The sequence below is a fragment of the Silurus meridionalis genome, chromosome 25 (assembly GCF_014805685.1).
Source record: "Silurus meridionalis isolate SWU-2019-XX chromosome 25, ASM1480568v1, whole genome shotgun sequence".
Lineage (NCBI taxonomy): Eukaryota > Metazoa > Chordata > Actinopteri > Siluriformes > Siluridae > Silurus > Silurus meridionalis.
The window spans coordinates 5,225,731-5,243,516 of NC_060908.1; the positions used below are offsets into that span (position 1 = coordinate 5,225,731).

Sequence of the window (17,786 nt, forward strand, 5' to 3'; positions counted from 1 at the left end):
CCTTCATGTGTGATCTTGTAAGTGAAACTGAAGTGTCAGTGAGGGTGAAACAAAAACCTACAGGATCTTTGTATAAAGTTCATAATTTAATAGTGAGTGTGACACGAACAGAGCAAAAAAATTTCCCGTTAGCTCAGAATCACTTATCTAAACAAGAGATGAATCCTGTACAAACTTGAGCGGCTGCTAAGAAGTCCATATCGTACAGTGTCTCATACATGTTGATCCTTTTGAAAGCAAAGAAAGGAAGGGGGAAAAAAAAGTGCAACCAAGAATGTAATGTGAACGCAATATACCAGATTTCTTAATGTAGAGTAACGCTTTACATTCAGGTTCCCTTCCCTACAATTATTTACTGTTAGTTAAACCATTACATCCTCAAATCTGATTGGTCAAACATTTAGCTGCATTTAAATACCCTAAATGGATAAATGAATTGGTTATATATTAGAAATGTCTGATCAATGGTGTGGCCAACGTTTCTAAAGGTTTATTTTTAACATATATACGAGTCTTCAGTTTTTCCATTACAGGAAAACTTCTCAGTAACATGTCTTATTAGCTACAATACAGAGGAAAATAGGTGGGTGGTGAGGGAACCACTGCTGTAATGTAAATGGTGAATGCAATCTGACTTGCATAATTCTTTATCATTACCAAATTAAATGCATTTAAAAAACATTGCTGCTGTAGTATACATATATATATATATATATATATATATATATATATATATATATATATATATATATAAATAAAGGAATAAATCACTTGAGTTTAATTGCTTTAGTGTTAGTGTAACAACAGGCAACTGACCCCCGAAACCCTCAATTTATGTTTTATTCTTTACCTACCAAACCATGGTACAACTGATTTAGCTGTTCTACTCACTTCATGACTAAAATTCAATTGAAATTGCATTGCAAAATTCCCTGAATTATACCTTGACTATTACAACTACATACTTTTTCAATTACTAACCGCAAGCATATTCATTATTGGCTCATTTTGGTTACGGTGGGATTTAATTAAACGTTATGTACGTTGATGAATACAGGTATTTTGAAGCTTTACAGCTTGTTAAGTACATTAAATAAAACCAGGCGTGTGAACCTTAATGTAAAGCGTGATCAGATATACAACAAAAATTCAAAGCAATCCAGTTCTGTGGACTGTATTCAGTTTTAAAAATACTTTACACAATCAACATTGGAATATACAGAGTGGGCGATGTTTAACCGAGTTATTTAGAACACGGCCATTTTTAAGCCACAAAAATATGGCGTGAACCATATTAACGATTGTACACAAACACTCACACACACACGTCTCTCGTTTCTAGCCGGAGCTACAAAGGGCAGATTGGGGATCTCACACCATGAAACTGCAAAGTGATCTTTTGAAATGAAATTATTCAAATTAGACAATGTTTTTTTTAGAATTTTCTCTTCCTCCCACCAAAAAACAACAACCCCAAAAACACACATACCCATTTCCAGCATTCACATAGACATGAACGCACTGCAAAGTGTTAAATACGCTAAAATTCAGATTGCCATCCGGATGATTAATCAAACAAGTTCCTTGCATCTGGTCAAATTAAGCAAAAGGAAGATGGATCATCATCATCATCATCATCATCATCCCTCCAATGATAAAAGGCATTTCACACATTGGTCCTGGTCCTTAAAACAGTCACGCTATGCTGCATTTCCTGCCTGTTTACTTCTACAGGAGCCACGCTTGGTTCACATGTTGCCCACTCTGATATTAGGGTTAAACAGGGGGTTCAGGTTGGGGTCTTCGTCAGCAGAAGCCCGGCCCAGCTTAGCCATGATGACGATGAGGGTAAAGAAGCCGATCACTCCGAGAATGAGGAGCATGAAGATCCTTTGCTTTAGTGTGAACGTCCGTCTCTTAGGGCCCAAGCGGTTCCTGACAGAAAAAGCAACAATAAAAACAAAAAGAAGTAATGAAACGTGGCTAAAATTACAACGATATAAGTCAAATATGCAAGCACCAGTATATCTGCTGTAAAATGCCTGCTTGGGTGTCTCTAGAACAGGCTTTCCTGGACACTGAAGGTGAGGGTACATTTTAAAGGACTACAACTACGTCAGGTTACAACAGGGATTGCATGGTACTATGCAATACTACATGGTCAGTGGTGTTATTTCCATTCATATGAAGTCATATGCAAATAAGCCTTATGCAATACATCTTGGTGTAGGAGCTGAGCAAGTTAAAATCGTACAGGAGATCATACATGACCGTGAGTTATCCCTCGAATATACGGCAATAGCACTTACGGTCTTTTAGTCAACCGTCTTTTTCTTCTCAATATATCATCCAACTGACATTAATGAAAAATCTTTGCCTTTTGAATACTCCAATACGAACTGAACTGGAAGCCCCGCCCTTTTCCTTCTTCACTTCTGGAAAATTTAATCGTTTATACTAACTATCATTTAATATGTTATCATGAGCAGTGAAGAAAAATGTTCCACAACCTACTAATACGTCTTAATTGTAAACTACACTATATAGACAAAAATATTACCACAAAGTTTAAGGCACTTCATACAGAGTATCATAGTGACAAGAAAACAGAGCTCCAGAAAACGTATAAAAAACTAGTTTTAGAAGAGTTTTAGAACTAGATTTTAGAACTCTAAAACTAGTTTTAGAAGAAGATAAATTAATTTATTACAATTTTAAACTTATCAAAAACTACTTTTAATTTAAAAAAAAAAATTATTACAAATTAAAACTAGGTTTTATTAAATAAAAAAATATATATTGGTTTCTTAATGTTTACTACATCCACCTTAATATTATACTGTTGTTACTTCTTGGGTTCTTATAAAACTATAATATAACTACAAAAAATGATACTATAAAAAATTCCAGATTTTAAACTATAAATTTCAATTTTTATTTGTCATTTTTCAGTTTTATTTGTCATATGTACAGATGTCCGTGACAGTTTGTACAATGAAAATACTATACTATAAATACTACACTATATAATACTAGACAAATAAAATCGTATTTATAGGAGAAGAAAAATGTACTTGAAATATATATTTTTTGCTTTGGGGGTGCGGGTGGGAATACAGTCAACCCCTGATCAACTTGCGGATTAAAATTCGAGGTATTTGGTCAAATACTGTACACTATTACGTTTATAAAGTGACATAATGTCTAGATGAAGGTACCCTAGGAGATGTTGGGGTGCGTCAAAAAAAAATTTCCAATAAACAAATCGTGAAACTAATTTTTTTTTTAAGCCAGAAAGACTCCATATAACAGAATGTTTCGTGCATCAGGCTGAATGTGAACAAATTTTCCCACAGGTTTGTAGATGTATTTAAAGAGGAGTTTTTCATAAAGATTTATGTAGAATACTATAAGTGTTTCCAATAATTGTACTAATGTTTATAAATGATAAATGACTCTCAGTGAACTTTTCTTTATACATTATGACTGCAGGTCCAATCTGTATAAAATGGTCACAGGAAGTTTGAATACAGACCCTCATTTATACACAGAATAATAGAAGTAGAAATGGGAGGAAACTCACTTTAAGATCTGTGCAAACCAACTGAGTGCTGGCCTCCTTCTGTACTTATCTTCATCGAAATCGATCTGGGTGGCCGAAGTGTGGCCTGATTCTCGTGTGTCGTACACCTTTCTAGGTGATGAGGCTGAGAGACAAAAACAAGCATATACACAATTCAATAAGTAATAAAGATGCACGCTCACACAGTGTAAATTAGCATGCCTGAGGTTTTTATACATACACCCTGAATTCGTTTACATGGCATTTGCAAGATGCTCTAATCCACAGCGACTTACATTTAAACATTTATACAGCAGTGAGGCATAAGAGCTGCAGCTCTGGGTTGTTGACTTTGGGATTTGAACTCATGACCTTTTGATCGGAAGAATGATCTACAAGTCTACCATATGGGTCTGACAAGTCCATTTTTAGGTTTGTGAAATTTTATTACTCAATTACGATTTTTGGTTTAAATATACAGAATTTATAGAAATAGTTATAACTGAGAGCAGCAGTCACACAAACACACAGAACTAGGAATGAATAATATATATAAAAAAAAGCATTTTGTATTTATTATTAACTTTGGTATTGTTATTACATGATAATAATAAATTAGATTTTAATTTCTACTAATAAAAAATGTATGTTAATAATAAAAATATATTAATGCTGATATAGATTGAATTCTTATATAATTTTTTTAGCTTTACATTGAGAATTTTAAATAAAGGACATTTTCCCGAAGCGTTAACAATGTAAATAGAGCTCGACAGTGGCGAGGAAAAACTCCAGGAACCATGAGAGGAACCAGACTCAAAAGGGAACCCGTCCTCTTATGGACGACACCAAATAAAAATTCATTACAGTTCCATCATTGTAGATGCACTTCCACTGTAATGAAAATGTTTATATTAAATACAGTCCAAATGAATGGAATTTCAATCTCCACCATATGGGAGGGTTAAAGTTCATCAGATTTCTCATCTCATCTCATCAGGCTGCTCATGTGGAACCATTCTTAGCTGCAGTGAGGGGTTTCCAGTTGAAAAGAACCCCCACAATGTACACGTATCCTTACATTTTATTGCATGTAACCTTAAAAATAATATATTATCAAATAAATTAAATCCACAAAAAAAAATAGTAATAATAAATAAGGCCACCTCATGATTACTTCATTGATAAAGAACATTTTGAATGAAACATTAATGAAATGTTACACTGTGTCATGCTTGTGTGTCCTACACCAAAATTTCCAGAATCTTTCAGCCAAAAATCTACTTTTTAAAAGAATTTGGTAGCCATTCTTATTTCCTGTTAAATAAATTGAGCATCTTCTCATCATTAAATACGCAGCATTCCATACCTTTGTTGATTACGATAGTGTCCGGTGCGGTGGCCGTGATCATGTCAATGACGGAGTGTTCCTGGACGCCCGGTCCTCCATTATTGTGTACACCGTGGCTGTGTCCCACGTCCTGATGTGAACATGCCGGAGTGACTGTTGCCTCTGGGGTGTACGAAAGTGATGGGGCAGAAATGGAGGTCTCAGCAGAAGGCGCTGATGTACAAGATGTGAGTTTACAGTATAAAAAAAGAGAGTGAAGAAAGATAAGAGCTCAGTATACAGTATGTAAACCTAGAAGACATTTTTAATTACAAACATTAAGCTCACCATTGAAGGTCCAGTCTGTATAATCAGTCACATCGAGCGTTGTACTTGCTTGGACCTCAGGCTGGTCTTCAACCTGGAGATCAGAAACTCTTTTACCAGCAGAGCTGGAACTTGTAGCATTTCACATTTCAGCAACTAATTCATTACATCTGCTCAAGGGACAATACTATAGAAATGAAACTTGGATATATTTTAGAGTAGTCAATGTGCAGCTTATGTAGCAGTATATATTTACTAGAATAACTGTCAACAAAATTTGTGTGAACACCATTGTTATCTCGCACTGCCTTAATCCTCCTAAGTATGGAATTCACCAGAGCTGCACAGGTTGTTGCTGGGATCCTCTTTCACTCCTCCATAATGACATCACGGAGCTGCTGGATGTTAGACACATGGCTTTTCTCCATCTTCCGCTTGAGGATGCCCCCCAGGTGCTCAGTAGGGTTCAGGGCTGGAAACATACTTGGCCACTTCTTCACCTTCACCTTCCTCATCCATGTTTCCCCTTAATAACCGCACTCATGCAACCGATGCTAAGACCACCACTATTTTCTTGGTGCTCCTCACCAGGGTGTTGCCACACATGCTGGACACCATCTGAACCGAACAAGTTTATCTTAGTCTCATCAGACCACAGGACATGGTTCCAGTAATTCATGCTCTTGGACAGATCGTCTTCAGCAAACTGTGTGCGGGCTTTCTTGTGAGCTAGCTTTAGAAAAGCTTCGTTCTGGGATGATGGTCATGCAAACTGTCTTGTTGCAGTGTGTGGCATATGGTCTGAGCAATGACAAGTAGGCCTTTTGCTTCTGCAACCTCTAAAGCAATGCTGCAGCACTCAGGCGTCTGTTTTTTTAAGTCATTTTCTGCACTTGACACACAGAACGAGGATTAAACTTTATTGATGGACCCTTGCAAGGCCTGTTCCGGCTGGACCTCCTCTCTGTATGACCCTGTACTTTACTGTGACTCAGTTTTTAAGGCTGTTACTTTTTATAGCCTTTGCCTTTTTTGTGGAGAGCAACAATTCTAATTATCAAATCCTCAGAGTTATTTGCCATCTAGTGGTCAGTATGAGAGAATTGTACTCCAAGCACCACATTATAAAAGCTCTAACAGAAGAAACACGAATATGTATGGTTCTGTCAAACAGACAAAAACATTGTTAACCAAGCCATAAATAAATTTTATTCAAACAAATATCGCTAAACCCCCATATTCCCCATAGCTGAAAAATAAAATCCCTTTTATGTTTTTGGTACAATCCAAGAAAGATTCTCCCCAATAACAGAAAGCTGATTGGCTGTTGCACTTCGGTCTCATTTAAATTAGGACTGTATTTGTTTTAGGACTGTATTTGTATTCGGACTAAGACTGTATTTGTATTCGGACTAAGACTGTATTTGTATTCGGACTAAGACTGTATTTGTATTCGGACTAAGACTGTATTTGTATTCGGACTAGGACTGTATTTGTATTCGGACTAGGACTGTATTTGTATTCGGACTAGGACTGTATTTGTATTCGGACTAGGACTGTATTTGTATTCGGACTAGGACTGTATTTGTATTCGGACTAAGACTGTATTTGTATTGGGACTAGGACTATATTTGTAGGAGGACTTCCAAAGAAAGAACTACACCACCACACAAATATTCTCAAGTGCTGCAGGAGCATTTCAATGAGCATTAGAGGTGGCGTTACATGGACATCGGAAAATGTAGACCCGTTTAATATTATTTAAGACCTAGAACAGAAAAATTAGATTTGGATTTTTAAAAGTTACACGCTTTAAGACTCTGCAGAAACCCTGTATAAATATACCCTGATGCTCACCAGTGGAAGGCCCAGACCTGCTCGTGCCCAGTTCACTGAGGACAGTTGTGTTCTCAGCATGTCGGCCACAGGGCTGGCGAGGTTGGTGGGAGGAAAAACGGGTCCCTGGCATGTCGGGCACTGGTAACCCGCTGGTGCCGTATACAGGGGCAGTCGTGATGCCAGTTCATTCAAGCAGGACCAGTGGAAAAGATCTGAGAAGGAAAGAAAAGGTTGTTTGGATTTCTATTTCACAGATAATCATTGTTTTTTTTATTTTTATTTTTTTATTATACAATACTGTGATCAGTGGTTTTAAAGAGGAATCGTGCGAAATTAGAGCAACAAGGGATTACTAAATAAGTGTTCCACTGTGTGTGAGTGAACTGGGTATTACACAGACAAACTAAAAGATGACAAGTATACAATATTATACAATAATATGATACAATATCTACCTCAATACACGGTTTATCTTGTGTGTAAGGGGGATAAGAAGAAAAGGGGATAGTGTAAATTAATTCTATATTTGAATTACTGTCAAATCAGTAATCGTAGAAGTGGTATCTTTGATCCGAAGGTCGTGAGTTCAAATCCCAGCCACACCATGCTGCCACTCCTGGTCCCCTGAGCAAGACCCTTAACCTCATAGCTGTTCAGTTGTATAAATGAGTTAGATGAGAGCTCTGAATAAAGTGAGTCAGATCAGAAAATACCCTTCACACTCTCCACACTTTGTATATACACCTCGGTATCTGACTCGGATGAATGTATAAATTGTTACTTCGAAAGCGACTCACCATAGCAGACTAATCTCACAGTGTCCTGGGAATTTAGAGGCTGATTACACAGACTGCAGTTAGGATTGTAGTCACTGTCCTGGAGCCACTGAAGGTAGGATTGCACTATACACTACACAAAACAGAAGCAGAACAACATGAGTCAGTGCAAAGACGTTATTTTGTCATTCCAGCGTGACGGGGAAGTGGGAGCTCGCTGGTTAAGGCTCTGGGTTACTGATTCTTCAGGGTTTCAAGCCCCAGTATCACCAATTGATCGCCACTCTGGGCTCTTGAGCAAGACCCTTAACATGGCCAACCCTGCGTTCTGATCCCAGCAACTATATTGCCAAAAGTATTGGGTCACCTGCTCATAAGTGCGGTATGGGATTTTTGAGCATTGCATTCCACATTTAGTCCCGATTTGCTCTTATGATTCCCTCCACTCTTCTGGATAGATGTTCCACTAGATTTTGCTTATGGATATTTATGTTAATCAGCCACAAGGGGTGTTACAAAAGGCAGGTACTGATGAAGGTGAGGAGACCTGGGGTGAAGTCAGCATTCCAATTCATCCCAAAGGTGTTCAGTAGGGATGAGACCAGAGCTCTATAGCAGGCCGCTCAAGATCTTCCTCTCCAAAGCATGTAAACCGGATCTTCAAGGAGCTCACTTTGTGCACAGGGGCATTGCCATGCTGGAACAGGTTTGGGTTTTCAAATTCAAGTGATTGTGTAAAATTATATTAAAACGCACCTAGTACAACTGAGTGCATGCAGTTTTGTGGTAACAGTTTGGAAAAGAACCAGATATAGCAGGAAAGGGCTGGTGACCCAATACTCTTGGCAACATAGCGTACATGGTTTGGACTGTACTGGACAAGTTATAAAAGCCCATTTAAACCCTTTTAGAAGAAATGCTCCATCATGGAGGCAATTAGAAAACTGACCTTGCTGTGATTGGACACCAGGCAGTGTTCACACACATTGACGCGATGCTCGAAGCAAAACAGGTTCGTCACCTTCCTCTTCGGACACTTACACAGACCCATGGTCTGCCTGTCAAACTGCACATGAACACACCCATTAGGCCTTTGACAACCGCCATTAAATTATTTAATAGACAGATTACTAAGAAATATCTAGCAAAACATTTATTATTAGTAGATACTCATACTTACAAACAACAGAACGCGATATGACGATTGCTCTGCTAGTTCTCATGTAATAATAATCAGCTAGCTACACGTTTTCAGGCGAACTGTCAGAGATCAGACACTTAATAAACAAATATAAACCCTTCTTACTTACAGAGGGATTTCAGGGAATCTCCACAAGCTTGTCTTCTCTTAACTGAGTCGAATGTTCCAGTTTAGTGATTAAGCTTCATATTTGAGCACTATATTCTTCCGGAAAGGATTTTTTTCCCTTCTTGCCACGTCTCTTCCGCTGTCGTCGCACAGCAGTGACGTCACACGGTGTCCGTTCATGCCACACTCAAAAACAAAACAAAAGAATTTTCATTGCGTGTAAATTGTTGTATAAACTAAAATTTAACCAAGATATAATATAAAATCCATTACATTTATTGAACATTTTTTAGTTTTTTTATTTTTATTTTAAGAGAAAAAAAAACGAACAACTTCGTAAATATTTGTCGAGGTATATATGGTCCAGGTCATAATCACGAATGAAATGCGGTAATAAATTATATTATAAAGTCACAAATATTGATGATTTATTCTTATGTTTAATGCATTCAGATATGTTTCATTGCTTTAAAAAGCGGAAATGATGTATGACTGATACAAGAGTGCGCAAAACGTAACAGCAGTTAGTATTATTAAAATATGTATTTATTTACTTCTGTACAAAACTGTCTACTAGTTTAATTATATAAAAAGTTTTAAGTCGAATATATTTTAATCGCAGTACAATACAATAAAATGATGAGCCAAGCCGAAGCCCCGCCCCCTGAGCCGCCATTTTTATTCAGGCGCGCAATTTTGAATCGTTGCCGGAGTTTCCTTGAACTCAGCGCTCGGATTAATGCATTTACAAGCAATTTATTTAGTTTAAACCCATTTTATACATCTGTGGAGTTTTACGGAACGATTATTGCGCTCATTCGTGTGCGTGAATGTCGAAGTAACTGTTCAAACACACGGAACTATTTGCTTTTTGCAATATGAGCGGCAGAACACCGAGAACTGCGTCCAGCGGACAAACGAACAAAAACAGTCAGGAGAGCAGGAGTAAGTAGGAACATATCTTTTATTTTTTTAATTAAAAAAAAACCAAACAAATGCATTTCCTATTATTTTAATTTTCTATTCTAAAACACGTGCTCGAGCTCAAATTGTCATTGCGTGTCACTTCTGCAGCTTCCGTCTTCTGGGTTTATTTTTTTATTATAAACATATAAAATAAATAATGTAAAACAGATAAAAAAAAAAAACAAGCCAACAACAACAAAAGTACTAATTTCAATACATTCGTCTTCCCTGACAGTAATAATCGTTTGTACTCATTTCCAATTCAAGTCCCTTAATGTCTTCCATGTGCCTCATTATGTTGTATTTTCCAAGATACATGGTTTTTGTATCCTTGACCTGAATACATGACCTTTATTTGGCAAACACGTTCACACCAGTGCGACTTACATTCGAAAAGATTTTTGTAGGTTCATGGGTTTAAAGGACAGAGCTCTGGGATTCGAACCCACACCCTTCTGATTTATAGTGTAGTTCATTAAAGTTCATGTGACTGGGTTTTACTTTTGACACCGGTTTCCAATTCTGGTCTTGGAGAACCTGGTGGGATGCACAGGAGGAGACCACGGGCGGCATGCATTAACTTAAATTCATTTTTGGAGAGGTCTCCGATGCGGTTAGATGCTCGTGGTCTCCCACACACCAGATTTCATTGATCGACCAAATCTCTGGAATTGACACACGTATGTGCGTGGAATGAATACAAATGTCCATCCCACCAGGTTCTCCAGGTCCAGCATTGGAAAACAGTAAGGACACTGAAATATTCAGGCCAGAGTGTTTATGAAAATAGAAGAGTCGGGAATCCATAAAAAAAAAGAGCTGTACTCGTGTAACCTAAATTCACAGAGTGGTTTTTCTTAAAGGGGGTAATTAACAAATGAACCCTAATGTGTGGACCAAGAAACATGTGGCGCATTTGGCAGACATCATATCCAGATCAACGCGTGTGTGTTGTATATTTTATATATAAAATATAGCACTGCATTGCACTTGAGGGTTAGGGGGCTTTGGTCAAAAGCCCAACAGTGGCAGCTTGATAGTGCTGAGATTTAAATTGGCAACCCATCAACATTAAATTTCACAAAAAATCCAAAGAAGCAGAAGACCTGGAACATTACTCATTTAGCTTTCTCACTGTCAGTTCAAATTCTTCTCAAGTCTGCTTACGTATCGGCGATGTTCCAATAGAAAAATGCAGCGAGGCAAATAATTGTTTTCCATTTAACTACACATTAAGCACTCTGTTTCCCCACGGATTATTGTTACCGCTGCACCACTCGCTAAACCCTGGAACGCTCTGTATAGGTGAACACAGAAGACCCCGCACAATGCAAAAGGAAGAGCGAGGGGTGAGGAGAAGATTCAGGCCAAAGAAAAGACCAAGTTTCCAAAGTTTTGGGATCATTACAAACTAAAACATTAAAAAAACATTTTTTTAAAGTTGATTAAAATAGATTTTTTTATTTTTATTTATATATTTGGATTTTGATGTAATATGGTGATAAAATGCATAAATGGGTTTAGTTTTCACAGATATTCTTGTATGCAGTTTTAGCAATAAAATGTATATTTTTCTAGAGACTCGAATTATAAATTACTTGCTGGTTTTGAGAGACATTTCCATTTTTTTCTCTTGTATATTTTTACTATTGCATTTTAATGAAGAAAAAGCTCTTCATATCCAATTAATCGATGGAATAATTAGTATAATGCTCGATTACTAAAATAATCGAAAGCTGCAGCGCTATCCATCCATCTATCCATCCATACCTACCACATTTCATCCCTTGCCTATCCCATCCCATCGTAAATATTTTCTATTTTAGTATCTTTAGATGCACTTAGTTGTTATAAAGGAAGAAAATGTCAACACAGATTGTTCCTCTATGTACTGTGCGTTGGTTTTGTATTTGGAAAGAAATAAAGAATGCAAATTTGTGAGTGTAAAAAGTTGCAGATGTTCAGGATTAACTACAATCCAAAGACTAAAATGTAAGAGGAGAAAATGCAAAAAGATGATTAATAAAAATGGCACATTTTATAAAAAATAAATGATTTAATTCAAATCAATTGAATTTCTCGTTCCGTAGAGTCGGATGGAGGCGTCCCACAGCGGCGGCGATCAGCACGGCTGTCCGCGAATGAAGAACACGTTCCTCCTAAAGCCACGGTGAGAAACGGACATCGATGTTCTAGACAAGAGTCAATTTGATGGCTTTTCATGTGTATAAATTCTGTTCTGTTGTCCCCCTGACAGGCTCCATGTGTACCTGTCAAACGCTCGATCACTGTGAGAAAAATTGCACCAAGGAAAACACAGGTGACTATTAAAAGGACATGTATATAATTCAGTGAATTTGCTCCTAGAAGAATTTGATTGATTTTGCTCTGTGTGCTTCTCACAGGCCACATCAGAGCCTGATAAGGAAAATGTGGAGAAACAAGTGTCCAGTGAATCTAGAAAAAGGCCCCAGACCTCAAGTCCAGCCCAAGCTGAGACGACAGTGTCCAAGCCTACGATTCTCTCTCCCATCCAGGCCTCTGCATCCCCCTCTCCCCATACAGGACAACCCGAACAGGACCCTGTGTGGTCAAACAAAGTTCGCCGCTCGTACAGTCGCTTGAGCACGGGCGACCGCTCGTTCGACAGCACCATCCCTCAGTCTGCCTCGTCCCCCACTCGCAGAGAGACTCTGTTTGGGTTTGAAAGGCTCCAGACCCCAGAGGTGGTCCGTAAAGTCGACACGTCCAGAGGAGCATTTTCCACTACGTGCGTCGGATCCTTCAACCTCTCGGCAGCTGAGGAGAGCATCTCTAACCCCCCAGAGCCTGATCTGAACATTCCTGGGGTTTGCTTGGCGAAGAAGAACGCACGGAGGAAGAGGGTTCAGCAAATAAAGGTAAGGGAAGGACGGGTTCATAGGGTTAATACGCATTTTGGAAATGTATGGAATTTGATTTAATCGATTTTTACAGGTCTGGATTAGTATGGGGAAATAAAACACTGAGTAATGAAGAAAATTGTTTCCATACTATAGTTAATTTTTTTTCAATAAAACAAATTCTACCTTGACACTAATAAAAACAACTTTGAAAACGCTACGTTTTTGTTGGCTGGAGGTTTACAGTTTAAAAATGTAATTAATAAAAGATTAACATTGCACTGTTTTAGAATTGAAGTTTTGATAAAATGCAGTGTGTCGAACGTGATTTGATGTCTTATAATATGGTCTTAAAAATCTTTAGGGAGCTCTGCATATTTTAGGTCTCAAATGTGTATGGAATTTTGAAATAGGGAAAAAATGTGTTCCTTTTTAATAGAACATTTCCACGTCGGGTGTCTGGCTGATGCCTTTATCCAGAGCAACTTATAAAAGTGCATTCGTGTCCATCAATATATTCATTCCAATCCTGGTACATTAGAATGTGTTTAGAATGGTAAATTTATTCCACACCTCAAGTGAAGGTTCATTCTTCTGCCTAGATGCCAGAATAGAGATGAGTCTAAAAGCATGTCTTCCTTGTACCCCAGTGACACATCTTGAGCAGTGGTTGAGGATCGGAGGGAGTGTGGTACAGTGTGAGTGAGAGGTGGTGTGATGTATAGAGAGAATTTTTTTTTTTTGCTTTGTACATCAAATTTTTGAATCAGATTCATGCAGCTCCAGGAAGGCAGTCGAGGGAATGTAACAGCGGGGTAGTGTGGGAGAACCTAGGAAGGTTCGACTGCGGCTGCATTCTTAATCATTTGCAGAGGTCGGATATCTTATTAGAGGCAGACTTGCCAGAAGCAATTTGCAGTAGTCCAGTATTGAGATGGTGAGGTTCTAAACAAGCACCTGAGTGGCCCGTGTGAACTTCTGACTTATTTACAATGACTTGAGTAATTGTCTGAGTGTGTATAGTAATTGCATTTGTACCTGAATGTGTAGGTAGTCCCTGCCTTATGATGGAGATGTTTTCTGATCACCCCATCATAACTGGAAAACATGCCCTAATCTACCCAGGAGTCTTAGAGCACAGTGATCGGTATGCGATGGTTTACTGTCATTTGTAAATAACTGAACAAATGACAGTAAATAATTTAGCAAGACAGCAATTTACAGTACCATAATGTATAAAATTTTACGGTATATATACTGTATGTATGCGGGTGTGTGGATGGGTGTGAAAAACACTTTTTTTTTTTAATACAGATTTATTGATTGAAGTTGTATAATGGTCATAATATCCTGAAGATTGCTTTGCAAACTTAGTTTCAGCTTTACCTCTGACTGGTCCAAAGTTTTTATTCTGGAGACTCCTTTTTAAATAATTCTTACAGAAAGCTGCACCATATCAATGATCTCAAATACCTGTAGCGTAGGATTGCATCTTTGATATCTCCAAAGTTTCTTTAGTATTATCAGATTAATAAAAGACCGCGCTTTACTGTTCTCTCCGAAAACAGCCGAGTTCTTGGAGGCGTGTCGTGGGAGGAGCTAAAGACAGCTTTTGCATAGCAATCGTCCTCAGTGTTGACATCGCTATTAATAATACAGGAACATAGTTCATTTAACATTATAAAGTTTACATCTAACATTCGGATTCAGCCGAACATATTTGATCCAGAATTGGATCCTGGGTCTAAAATTGAACATTAACAACAACAATGACTACGGCAGGGGGTGTTTAATGTAGTGAGAACTGAACAAGGTTCCCTCTCATCCAAAAATACAATATTCAGGAAAAGTTCTTCTCTCGAAAACGAATGAAGCACGGTGGTGGGTGTGTTCTTGCACTCGCTCTGGTTGCTGTGTGCATATGCTTTCCCAGATGAAGAAACAATACAAGGAATTCTGCAGTATTTAAATGCTCGAAAAAAACTTTCTGAAACTTAAACAAACCCAATAGGGATGTATTTCGCACAGAAATAGTCAGTCATAAATTTAAATTGTTTTTTGAAACGACCTTTAGCTTCACACACACACACACACACACACACACACACACACACACACACCCCATTTCAAAGTATACATTTGCTATAGAAAAATAAATACCATCTCAAGTCATAAAAAAACACCAATTTGCAGTCAAATCAAAAAGCTTTTATTGTCATTTTAACCATATATTGCTGACGCAGTACCCGGTGAAATGAGACGTTTTTTTCAGAACCCTGGTGCTACATCACACAACATAGAGCTACATATCGCAACATAACGCAGCATCTGACATAGAGATGTAGGTTGTCCTCACCACATAAAATGTGCAAACAGTGCAAGACAAATGACATTTGACCACTCAACACAGGACAGTGTGAAACATGTACACAAATGAATCAAAACCTTACGCCCAATCCAACTTTCAATAGCGCTTTTATATCGATTTCATCAATTTTCTGACACTGTTCACTCTGCCACGATTTAGATGTCGGAACTGGACGTTTTGGCTGCAAAGATGAACGCCGAGTTTGAGGAGGCGGAGGGCTTCGAGCTGGTGGTGGAGTGATGTTTCGGAGCTGCCACAGAGACATTTTATACCCCAGGGACAAGTGAAGCCAGACACAACCCTGCTTCAGCACACGGGTTCATCACTGACGACAGATCAAAAGACTTTGAAAACGGAACAAGCTATTACGTTTGAGGAAAAAATGTTGCTCTGTAATAGGTTGTGGTTTCTTTTTTCACTGCTGTCAGCAGAGCTGATCAGACTGTAGAACTGTGCTCAACCCCCCCACCCTGTGTGTGGTGTTTTTTTTTTTTTTTTTTCTGTTGTCAAAAACTAAGCAATTCTGCCCATGTTTCTGCTTTCATTGTTTGTTTTAGGTTTCGTTGTATTGTCTGATTCTCTAGTTCTGCTCATTCACGTCATTAGGACATGAAACTTGGCTACTTAAAGCGTCTAATGTAGTATTCATGTTTTCTATAAACTAAACAAGAAGAAAAAAAGAATTTATTGCTAATTCTAGTCATTGTTCACATTATATCATCATTCACTCCGTCTGACTCCGTCATTTCAAGATATTTATGACGTTACTAGTCTCTCAAAATCTCAGTATGATTGTTTGTGTGCGTGTGTGTTAGGGTGTCAAATGAAAACCTTGAAAGTGTGACCATACATTAGAGAAAAACCTTTTTATTTTGATTATGTGGGGAAATTATACTATTTTGCAGCAAGCAATACATTGTTTATAAAAAAAAAAAAAAAAAAAAGGTTTTCAATTGATTTCCCTTGCGTATGTACAATATAAAGCTCTGGTGTATGTTCATGGACCATTTTATGAGGAACACTTGTATACCTACTTATTCTTGCAATGATCAATGTGGCTAATCAAGTGACTGAAACTGGGTAGTTTAAGTTTAAAATAAAAATAAAAAATAAAAAACAAACCAATGTCGGATTCGTGTTTTTGGCTGATCGAAATGGACCCTGATTTCAGTTTTCTGGTTTAAAGTGTTGTGAAATCTGAAATCCGTTTTTGTTCACCACCAAAATCTTTTCCATTGCTCATTGAATCATTTTTGTTGTTGTTGTTTGTGTTCTCTGTAAACTATATACTGTTGGATCTGAATATTTTTATGCATTGTACTGCTGCCAAATATCCAACAGCCAATTGGATTAATGAGCCGGTGTGCAAATGTTCCAAATAAAGCTTGAAAGTTTAGTCATGTTCCCATAAAAACAAGGTATGTGGTCGAAAAGATACTGCAGCTGTCAAACTTAGAAGGAATGCCCTTTTTGCAGATATATAATAAAAAAAAGAACTGCTGTGGACGTGTTATTTTTTGCAAATGTCATGGCTGTAGCTTTTTGTCCTTTCACTCTCTTTGCTGGAGGGTAACATCCCTGTTCTAAACTCATTGATTATCTGGAAAGGATGTGCTGTTTTACACAGCTGATCATTGATTGCTTCGTAGGGGACTAAAAGAGAAATAGAGGCTGAGCACCCACTATCAGAACAGCTCACGTCTGTAGTAATGGAAAAGACGTTTTGGTACTGATTCTAATTGTGGATTAAAATAAGCTTTAATCTAATGTGAAATAATTATATTTCAGACACCCCACAATTAGCATACGTTTTTATTCTGTATGCAGTTTCCCCAAAGTCGGAAAATAAGGCAGCTAGAAGTTGCTTTAGAGGAAATCAAAGCACTGGAAATCTAATGAATGACAATTCAGCCAAAGCTGTGCTTCAAATTCACGTTTTCAAAATGGCCACTGTGAGATATTTATTTGCTTTCATTCATTAAAGTGTTTGAAGTCAAAACAACATTAAACAGTATTAGACGATGTGATGTGTGAACTTCCAGGTAATAACATCAAAATAATGCAATCGCATTCAAGTTCAAAATGTCTTGCAAATATATTTGCATAAATTATAATAAAAGTTTTGAATAATAAATTAGTGCAATTTTTGTTGGCAGTTTTAATGTATTATTACATTTTTTATGTATTACCTTTTTTTAACATCCCATTCCAGATTTGCTGTTATAATAACCTTCACTCTTTGGGTAAAATACATTTCTGAGTGAGTTTATAGAGATTTGTGCTCATTCAGCCACGAGTGCTTTAGTAAACTCAGATACTGATGTAGGGTGAGGAGGTCTGGGGTGCATTCAGCAGTCCAATTCATCCAAAAGGATTTCAATAAGATTGAGTTCAGCACTCTTTAGCAGGCTACTCACGAACTTCCAC

The 17,786-nt window shown here is 37.6% G+C and overlaps 2 protein-coding genes across 3 annotated transcripts; one reads left to right on the forward strand and one right to left on the reverse strand.

Moving 5' to 3' along the window:
• Window positions 1-1,006: 1,006 nt before the first annotated feature.
• On the reverse strand, window positions 1,007-9,298 carry zfpl1 (zinc finger protein-like 1). Its single transcript, XM_046838526.1, has 8 exons — window positions 9,145-9,298; window positions 8,784-8,900; window positions 7,856-7,967; window positions 7,077-7,270; window positions 5,241-5,313; window positions 4,932-5,126; window positions 3,584-3,707; window positions 1,007-1,935 (listed from the first exon to the last, which is right to left on the reverse strand). Exons 2-8 carry the CDS (start codon window positions 8,883-8,885, stop codon window positions 1,749-1,751), a joined length of 987 nt encoding a protein of 328 aa, XP_046694482.1. The 5' UTR covers window positions 8,886-8,900; window positions 9,145-9,298; the 3' UTR covers window positions 1,007-1,748.
• A 504-nt stretch (window positions 9,299-9,802) lies between these two features.
• On the forward strand, window positions 9,803-16,787 carry cdca5 (cell division cycle associated 5). 2 transcript variants are annotated; one of them, XM_046838529.1, is made up of 5 exons: window positions 9,803-10,088; window positions 12,200-12,279; window positions 12,367-12,429; window positions 12,515-13,009; window positions 13,086-13,211. In XM_046838529.1, exons 1-5 carry the CDS (start codon window positions 10,022-10,024, stop codon window positions 13,107-13,109), a joined length of 729 nt encoding a protein of 242 aa, XP_046694485.1. In that variant the 5' UTR covers window positions 9,803-10,021; the 3' UTR covers window positions 13,110-13,211. The 2 variants fall into 2 exon arrangements, with proteins under 2 accessions (XP_046694485.1, XP_046694484.1); XM_046838528.1 differs by lacking the exon at window positions 13,086-13,211 and adding an exon at window positions 15,519-16,787 and having other exon boundaries at window positions 9,804-10,088.
• Window positions 16,788-17,786: the final 999 nt, after the last annotated feature.

Coding starts and splice junctions, on each gene's coding strand:
- zfpl1 (XM_046838526.1), bottom strand. CDS start 8,885: ATGGGTCTGTGTAAGTGTCCGAAGAGGAAGGTGACGAACCTGTTTTGC. Junction 7,271..7,855: donor TGTGAGATTAGTCTGCTATG/GTGAGTCGCTTT, acceptor TTTCCTTCTCAG/ATCTTTTCCACTGGTCCTGC. Junction 5,314..7,076: donor CAGGTCTGGGCCTTCCACTG/GTGAGCATCAGG, acceptor TCTGATCTCCAG/GTTGAAGACCAGCCTGAGGT.
- cdca5 (XM_046838528.1), top strand. CDS start 10,022: ATGAGCGGCAGAACACCGAGAACTGCGTCCAGCGGACAAACGAACAAA. Junction 10,089..12,199: donor AAACAGTCAGGAGAGCAGGA/GTAAGTAGGAAC, acceptor CTCGTTCCGTAG/AGTCGGATGGAGGCGTCCCA. Junction 12,430..12,514: donor TTGCACCAAGGAAAACACAG/GTGACTATTAAA, acceptor TGCTTCTCACAG/GCCACATCAGAGCCTGATAA.